Source organism: Notothenia rossii, assembly GCF_949606895.1.
Source record: "Notothenia rossii genome assembly, chromosome: 9".
Lineage (NCBI taxonomy): Eukaryota > Metazoa > Chordata > Actinopteri > Perciformes > Nototheniidae > Notothenia > Notothenia rossii.
Genome location: NC_136907.1, coordinates 65136071 through 65145436, shown reverse-complemented (window position 1 = coordinate 65145436; position 9366 = coordinate 65136071). Strand labels below are relative to the sequence as shown.

The 9366-nt window shown below is 37.9% G+C and overlaps 1 protein-coding gene across 1 annotated transcript; it reads right to left on the bottom strand.

The window, feature by feature from the left end:
- Nucleotides 1-845: 845 nt before the first annotated feature.
- On the bottom strand, nucleotides 846-7138 carry LOC307019607 (histamine H3 receptor-like). Its single transcript, XM_079650608.1, has 3 exons — nucleotides 6967-7138; nucleotides 6221-6387; nucleotides 846-1642 (listed from the first exon to the last, which is right to left on the bottom strand). The coding sequence occupies exons 1-3, from the start codon at nucleotides 7118-7120 to the stop codon at nucleotides 890-892; spliced, it is 1074 nt and encodes a 357-aa protein (XP_079506734.1). The 5' UTR covers nucleotides 7121-7138; the 3' UTR covers nucleotides 846-889.
- Nucleotides 7139-9366: the final 2228 nt, after the last annotated feature.

Here is a 9366-nt window from a genome sequence, read left to right as displayed (position 1 = left end):
CATCCGCTGATCACAGTAAATTGTATTTTGAAATAGTTTGTAAACATTTGACTTCTCTCATTTAAAGCCTAATACTTTCTATTAAACATACTTAAAGAATGAAAAAAAACATTAAAATAAACATTTTTACATTGATGTAGTTTTTTTTTACAGAACAGCAACCAATCCATTTGTTTATTATTAAAGAGCAGACAGTACTCAGTTTGTAGAGAAATCCATTATTTATCTACTGTATAATAATGTGCCCCAAACATAGAGAAATATAAGGTTTCATTAAACACTTTGATTTACGTACATTTATACTTAATTGCACTTTTTGTTTTCATCACAGTGCTTCTGTAATATCAATAGTAAACGTTCTAACAGTAGAGGGTGATAGCGATCTATTTTAGTTACGATGAATCAAGGTTGTATTAGTGAGATCTTTTAATGAACACAAATCCTAAATATATATATATTTCAATTACAAGGTACATGCAGCATAACATAAACTCAACAACATAAATAAAGTGACACTATCTAGCCTGTATTGCACTCAATCAAGACAAATGCCAAATCTAGAACTTTTTCTCACATGTTAAAACTCTACTGCACTAATAATCACCATATGTTTGTTATTGTGTTCAGATTTCTAGACAGTTACTTACTTTCATGCTGTTACACATTGTATACGTAAACACAGTAAATACATACACTACTGTACAACATCAACCTTTTATACATTTAAACACTGAAAAGCACAATTGTCAACTAAATATTATGACAAATTATGATGCACAGTTTATCTGCATCTGCTGGAACGTTGTAATTTATGGGTTTGGATGTAGAATATTTCCATGGTTGGTTCTGGCACATTGTTATTCCCCATGCTTCTGTGGGTATCTGCGTGTCACTGGCCAAGACGAAGGACAGATGATTGGGGAGTATTATGCCTCTTTGGGCAGAGAATCCTGCTAAAGGCCCTGCGGAAGCTACTGTGGCAAAGTGGGTACAGGCACGGGTTAATAGCAGAGTTGAGCCACAGGAGCCAGAAGGTGACCTCGTACCAATGATGCTGGATGCACCGCCCTCTGCAGGCAGCACGGATGATCATCAGTAGGGTGTACGGTGCCCAGCAGATGGCAAACACACACACTATGATGGCCAGGGACTTAGCAATTTTCTTGTCCCTGGACAGGCGGCTAGGATGGGCAGCCCTGCTGGTCGAGTGATCTAGTTTACCCAAGCTGGGAGAGGAGGACTGGGAGTGGATAGAGCCTCTTACAGCCAGTTTCATCCCAACCTCGGAGTTGTGGGACAGGGGGATACCTTTCCCCTGGGCAGAGGCAGTTTTGCTCAGTTGAAGGTGGAGCTGGGCCTCCCTGCTGTGGAACCTCCTCTTGCGAATGCTGAGGTAAATGCTGAGGTTGAAGAAAGCCACAGAGATGAAAGGAGAGAAAAACTCCAGCATGGAGGCACTCAGCAGGAAGTACCAAGAGTAATAGAACTCCGCAAAACACTCATCCTTTGGAACGCTGCTTCTGCCCACCACCAGCTCCCAGAATATGATAGCTGGGCCATACAGGACAAAGGCTAGCACCCAGACAGCAATCATCTTGATTATGGCTTGGTGAGTCATGCCCTGTCGTGCACGGTAACTTACCTGCAGTAAATATAAGGAGAAATAAGAAAATATGCTGAGAGGTACCGCCAGGGGGTCCCACAATTGTATTAGTTATTGCTGCATCCTACCATTATTGTAGAAATGGGGGAAAATAACAATGTGTTTAGCCATAAAAAGGTAGACAATGTTCATTTAACAGCAGCGATTGAAGAGGTATTCAAATTAAAAGGGGAGTTAAACAGTATAAAAAGGTGCATTTGTATCCAGCAAAATATGACTGTCTTAAATAAAGTGATAAAAGTAGTAATATAATTCAGTCTAAAATTTGAAACGCATAGTGATGCATTAATTTGTAAGCATGATAAGTAGTGGTGTAACTGTAACTGGCAGATAAATGCATGGGAGTAAAAGTCTTACATTTCCTCAAATAGCAGAAAGTTGATCTGAGAGTTTCACAATATAATGATCTGTTTGTGGAACCACATAGCATGTTGTGAAACAGAACAAGTGAACTTTCCAACATCCTGACTTCATGCACTAAAGAAAAGTGTTTAAATTAGTACTAAGTCAATGGTACACCTCTTATGAACACTTGTCTGAATTAGTGTCACATCCTATGTCCCTGTCCACATTCTTGTTCAACGGGCAGCGTACTTCACCCCTCTCCAGCTTTGAATTTATGCCCCTGTTCTGAATGACAAAAAATGAAGTGCAGTTCCAACAAAGAAGATGGAAAATGGTTCCACTTATGTTTGTATAAATTAATTGGTATACAGTCATTATTGCCCCTGGTTCATGTGGTTATGTTGCCCTGAATGGACAAGAATCAGGTGTGCTCATCAGAATCAGAAGTACTTTAATCATCCTTGGGGGACATTGATTTTCGAGATAGATGTTCCTTTATAAAATGAATATAATAAAAGATGGATAGGAAAATATAGACTCCTCCTGAGAGCTTATAGGGATTAATTTTAGCCCCATCCTATAATTGTGAGATACACAATATATTTTATAATACTGTGTAGTTTGTTAATGGGCTGACATAAATGGACAAACATATGCATATAATATGACTCTGTCTTTTCTGTCAAAAGCATAACTTTGTGTCATGTGGTTGTTGGCGATCCTTTGTCTTTCATTGTTCAGAGAGAATGCTTTTAGGAAAATGCTGCTTGGCAGCCGGTGGCCTGTTTCTGCTGTGATTGATCTCTCCAGGTTGGAAGGACCATGGCACGGACGAGGATCTCTATGATCAAAGCTAGCTAATTAAAGAAGAGGCTTCCATCTCTCTGGTGTTATTTGTATTCATTGCTCTGATGTTAAGTGTTTGCTTGTGAAAGGAAACAGAACACTCTCTTTGTCTCCCATGCCAAGCCTCATCCCACCTTTGGGTTTACACACGTGTGTAGGATGCAGTCAGTCAGCTAATGCACAGACAAGCCCCAACGAGAGGTGCTAACAGCTGCAGAGTTTTGGACATGTTTGCTAATCACTAGATATGTGCCAAGACGGGCAGCAAATAGAAAATGATAATAACTGATGCTATTTAATTGGGCTTCAGAAAAAGTATGGCGCGGAGGAGCGTTGCACAGACATCGATTAAATGATTTGAATCAACTGAGGCGGTAATAATAAGTAATTTAAGGCACAAAAGAAGTTTTTTTTATTTTGAGTTTGTCAACACAACATTCAAAGTTGCCCCCATCACAAGTCAGATTTACTCTCGTATTTTACAAGCTTTGTCATTTTGTCTTGTTATGTTTGTATGTTCTTTGAACGGTCCCATTTTCGTAGTTTAGATGCATACTTATGACGTGGCATCTGATTATAGAGGTTGAAGCTCAGACACATCCCACATATTACCAAATGAAAAGAAAAAATACAGGCAGAAGGTGAGATCACGGACACCACCACAAACTTCTACTGCTTATTGATTTAGAGAAAGGCTCCATTATACCTTTAACAAAATATGTTCGGCCTCACTCATTGCTATGTTTCCTGAAGTACAAAAGTTGTGAGGTATTGTTTTTTTAATCTACACATTGTTTTTAGGAAAATCGTACTCATTGTGCCTTTAAGTTTAGTATACATATTACACCATTGGCGTCCTGCGTATTTTCTGGTAAGCCATAGTGCAGTCCAAAGTCAAAATGTGACTTTTTTCATCTTCGTCATGGGGAAGGGCTATAATTAGGGGTGGCACTGGGCCTGAATGGGTCAGGAATGATTAACCTCTGCAGATGGGCACTTTTGGGAAAATGAGGTGGTTCTGCCCCTACCAATGACCTGCTCCCCAGCTAGCAGGGAACGTTCTCACAACTTTGGCTAACGTTAACTACAGGTTCTAATAATGTTTTAAAGAAACGTTTTAATCTGATGTTCAAAGAACCTTTTTAGGATGTTTATTATTTCAAATAATGTTCCTATAAGGTTTAAGGTGAACTATGAGATAACGTTTTAACTGCAACATTCAGAGGATGTTTTGAAGATGTTATTGAGGCCTGAGATGACAGAAAGTTTTTTATAAAACGTTCCTTTAATGTGATGTATTAACAAAGGTGGAACGTTTTGCCTGCAACATTCTGAGGATGTTTTTTTGACGTTGTTGAGGATAAACATTCCCTCAATATTACATGATAACAAAAGAAGAACATTTTCAAAGCAACATTTGGATAATGTTTTCAGGAGGTTATTCTTTTTTTATAAAACGTTCCTGTGATGAAAAAATATTAACACAGTCATGGTCAACGTAAGATTTATTTCTAGAGCGCTTTAAAAAACAAACTTGTGGCATTTGAAAAGGATGTTTTAAAAAATCTGATGTCACCACATTTTCCTTTTGAAAAAAAACAACAAGCATGTAATTGATGATAAGCTGTAAACAGATATTGCATGTTTGTGGTGGCATGTGTGAGTTCGCAGCTAGACATTTTTGGTTTTAAAAACATTCTGAGAATGTTATCATTCATTGTTCTAGGAATGTTTTCAGCAGGAAGTTTTATTTTGGTTCCCAGAATGTTCTTCTGAAAGGTAGGATAACGTTCTTTAAAAACATTCTTGAAATGTTTGGTGATAACCCTCTTAAGGTGTTTTTGAAAACCTTCTTAAGATGTTTTTGAAAACCTTCTTAAGATGTTTTTGATCACATTGTTAGAACATTATGCCCTACTGTTCTTAAAACGTTTTCAGCGGGACGTTTTATTTTGGTTCCCAGAATGTTCTTCTGAAAGGTAGGATAACGTTCTCTAAAAACATTCTTAACATATTTGGTGATAACTTTCTTAAGATGTATGAGTGCATTGAGATAATGAATAGGACGTATAAACACGAATTTCCAAGCCAATATTCACTCACATGCACTTATAATCACACTAAGGTATGTAGGCCCACAGTATTCATAATATCATATTTGTAAAATATCAGAAAATAATCACACTTTATTTCTGACTATAAAGGTTGTGTCTCGTATGTAGGTTCTAACTGTTAGATAAGCTATATGTCCGTTTGTGGTTTGTGAGGGCTGCGTATAAACAGTGTCCACTGTTTATGCATAGTGGATAAAAATCGTTACCCCCCCCCCTGCCCGCTGGTCTGCTCTACACAGCTGTGAGCTATCTCCAATGAACCTGCAACCTGCTCATTAGCCACACTTTGAAAGCCTGCCGCCTGCACTCATTCCCTTCCGGATTGTTGCCGTGAACGGTTTGTTGCGTGCCGCACTAGCTTTTTAACAGCATATTCTTTGACAACTTTGACTGCTTTTGCCTCACTCTAATTGGTATATCTCTCCCAGAAGGAATCCAAGGCCTACCACACTCCTAAGACCAGCCAGGCCTCTCTACCCACCCTGGAACAACTGTTTCCCACTGCCGCCATAACCAACCTCCACTCCCAGCTCCCCTTTCTAATAAACAAATGTTACTTTCACCAGCTGATTCCGAGGCTGATTCTGGGTCCCCTCCAGTACATTAGACTTGTACTAGCTGCTGGTCGCATTTTAAAAAAAAGAATGTTTTTAGAGAAAGTTATCATACCTTTCAGAAGAACATTCTGGGAACCAAAAAACCAAAAAACATCCAGCTGAAAAGAACAGTAGGGCATAATGTTTGAACAATGTTATCAAAAACATCTTAAGAAGGTTATCAAAATCATCTTAAGAAAGTTATCACCAAAAATGTTAAGGATGTTTTTAGAGAACGTTATCCTACCTTTCAGAAGAACACGCTGGGAACCAAAAGAAAACTTCCCGTTGAAAACATTCCTAGAACAGAGAATGGTAACATTCTGAATGTTTTTAGAACCAAACATTTCTAGCTGGGTCACCAGTCAGAAATTAAGCCACAGGCCACAAGCAATAAACATTTATATGGCTCAAAGAAAAGGACTGTTCAACATTTGATATTATGCTTTGAATGAATCCTTTACTCATATAAAGAAAAAGGCAATTTATTACGGTCTGAGACGAGGAAAGTCAAGTAAGTTTACCTTAATGTGACTATGACATAATTTCAGATTGTTTAATAAATATGGCCGGTAAGTGCGCCAGGAGTCACAATCCTGAATTACTTTTAATGGCTGTGTGCAGTACAGATGTGAGGCGCAGGATATTCCACTCACTGCTCTGGTGACGGACAGGAAGCGGTCGTAGCTGATGAGGACAATGTTGAAGACAGATGCAGAACAAAGGAGGTAGTCCATGACCAGCCACAGCTTGCACAGTCCGCGGCCGAGTGTCCACTTTCCTGTGAGGATGTAAGGCATGTACACTGGGATGCAGAATGCCCCTACAGAAACAATTAGTGTGAGGGATTTCAAGGCATACACACAGAACGTCTTCAATTATGCACATTAAAAATGTTTAATGGGGATGGGGTGGTGGGGGGCCTTTAAGTAAAGTGATACCTTAAAATAGGTTTACCTTTATGAACTAAAGGGAATAAGGTGAGTGAATGCGAAAGGTCATAGAAATATTGCATTACAAAATGTGTAAATAAGGAAAGAGAGAAGAAGTAATAATAATAATAATTTCAATTTCTATAGCGCCTTTCACGAAACCCAAGGACGCTTTACAATGGAAAGTGTTTCCAAGACTTTCCACTTATTATATTGGTTCCATCTGTTAAACTAATTAACAGCTGCCTAATTCATGAATTAAGTCCTACTCAGCTATACTTAGTAGTATACACATTTAGACTACAGGGAGGACCAAGGCAGGCATAATCAGTCAGTAATCAGGCATATATCAACATGGGTACATCATAGCAAATCATGAAAATAGTATTTATTTCAGAAATAGCTAATTATGCATGCATTAAACTTCACTCAATATCCGGTCTCTACAGAAAAACAAATGCTTGACTTACCTACAAGAAAATCTGATATTGCCAAATTCAGGAAGTAGTAATTACATTGTGTCCTCAAACTCTTGTCCACTTTAAAAGCGAAAATGACCAGTGCGTTGCCCAAAACTATCACAACGTCCAAAGTCACCATCATTACCATCAAAATGACAAACATAGGTCCTGAAAAAACGAAGCTGCTCTGGACTCTAGTTGAGGTGTTGTCGAAATAGTACCCGCTGAAGTTGGATTCAGTTTGTTCCACCATGGTCCTGATATAATGGTGAGGCTGCTGTCGTTATATCCTCAGTAGACCAGCGCTGATAATAGTAAGCCTGCAACAGGTGCCAGGCGAATAGACACTGCATCCAACACCCCCATGCATGCTCTGAGATCTGCGCTTTCCTGTTCAAACTGAGCACAATGTTCAAGAAAATCCAAGAGAGAGCGCACAACGCGCTTCAAAAAACGCTGTCTGGACACTTGATGAATTACGCATTTTATAGCGAAAGGTAAGGTACAGCGTTAATGTACTTCTTCAAGCGAAGAATATCTGAATTTAGCACACATTGTATGTAATGCCATCTTATGGCTGTCAAGTAATTCCAAACACTGACACGATGTGTATTGTCGAGATAATCAACTGGCTCGAAGAGATTTACAATATAAAACGCCACAGAAAAGTTGTGTTCTCTTCTGCACAATCAACAAGTTAGTTGTCGTATTAAAGCAACAGGGTGAAAAAAATAGGTTTTGGAAGTTCATGATTGAAATTATTTGCACTAATATTTGCACTTTTTTTTAAATGTCAGAGTGAATTTCATTCTCTCTCTCTTTCTTTTTTCTCAATGCTGTCAGCAGGGTAAACTGATCCATGGGATTTTCCCCTGCCATTATCCATTAACTGATCCTCATTTGATTCCCACAGACACACACAATTGGCTTGCATATGCACATCACCAGACAAGCAGTCATTCTACAGAAAAGGTGGAATCTGGGTGATACAAATCTGCTGGAATATATTCCTTCTAAACACATCTAAAACTTGTTAAATAGCAATAACTAACTCTTAACTTGATTAATCCACAACAAGTAGAGCTTAAAGTATTTTTATTATTTGTATACATTATACAAAGCTTATTTACATAGGAACGTCACTGGTGTTACGTGTTACCAGGAAGAAAAGTAACACCAGGGACGGTAACACCAGTGACAATTTGGAGAAAACACTACCATTTTAACAAAATTGCTGCCATGTGTCAGACCAAATATGGCTTCAGTCAATATCAAAATCGTTTAATTCTTCAACACAATACATTTTCCCATTCAAATGTTCACCCCTAGGGCTATGAAATTAGTAACACTAATGACAGACTTGAAAGACGCACGTACAATTTGAAGATACAATGACACCATTAACAAACAAAGTAAGAAGTATCTGACTTTCCTTATGTCTTTGTCTTGTTACAGGAGGCACTTCAGAGACATTACATTACTTCAACAAAAAAAAGCGTTTTGTGTAGCAGTAACACCAATGACGTAATTTTGGGTGACTGACATTTATTGGATATTATTAATAATAATTTTCTTTTCTTTTTTTTACCATTTCAGTGTTATATTTAATGTATGTAATGTTATGTAAATATGAATGAGATTTATTTATTGAAAAAATATATATTTTAAATGAAAACTATAGGCTCCACTTCCATGTATGATCAAATTGACAAGGCAGTTCCTTGAACTTGGCATTTTAAATAAATTGCAATTTATATATAAAACTATTTTTTTCATTTTTTTATTTAGTACCATTGCAAAGACAATCTCAATTTATTCAACATATATAATGAATTTGAGTATTAGGTCAACGTCATGTATCTTGGTGTCTGCAAAAGTAAGTGACAGCACTTCCACCTTTTCTGTAGAATGACCGAGCATTACGTGGGTGTAGAAGATATGATGCATGCTGGGATGACCCTTTAACCTCATCCGTATACGCTGTACAGGGTATTATGATCCCCTACAGTGCAGCAGACTTTGTGTATTATGTTGTTGCCTCTCCTGCAGTCCGTGGAAATTGGAGAAGGCTTTGTTTCATCAAAATTCAAGATTGTATCCATTTTTGTGATTTTTATGATGAGTTAGAGACATATTTCTCACCTAATAAATATTGTATTTTCCTCTTATTTCTTTAATCTGACAGACATTTAAAGCTAAAGAAGAGAGCAACAGCATGGTAGACAAAACAGGAGTGAGTGTGAGGCACATACTGGATGTATCTCACTGAAACTCTCATCAATACTCCTTGTTAGATTCACAGTTTATCACAGTAAGAGTCTTACCTTTGGCCCCTTATAAACCTCCAATATGTGTGAATGTATGTATTGCATGTACTCTTTTAGGTACTTGTGGGTGTATAACCTCCCA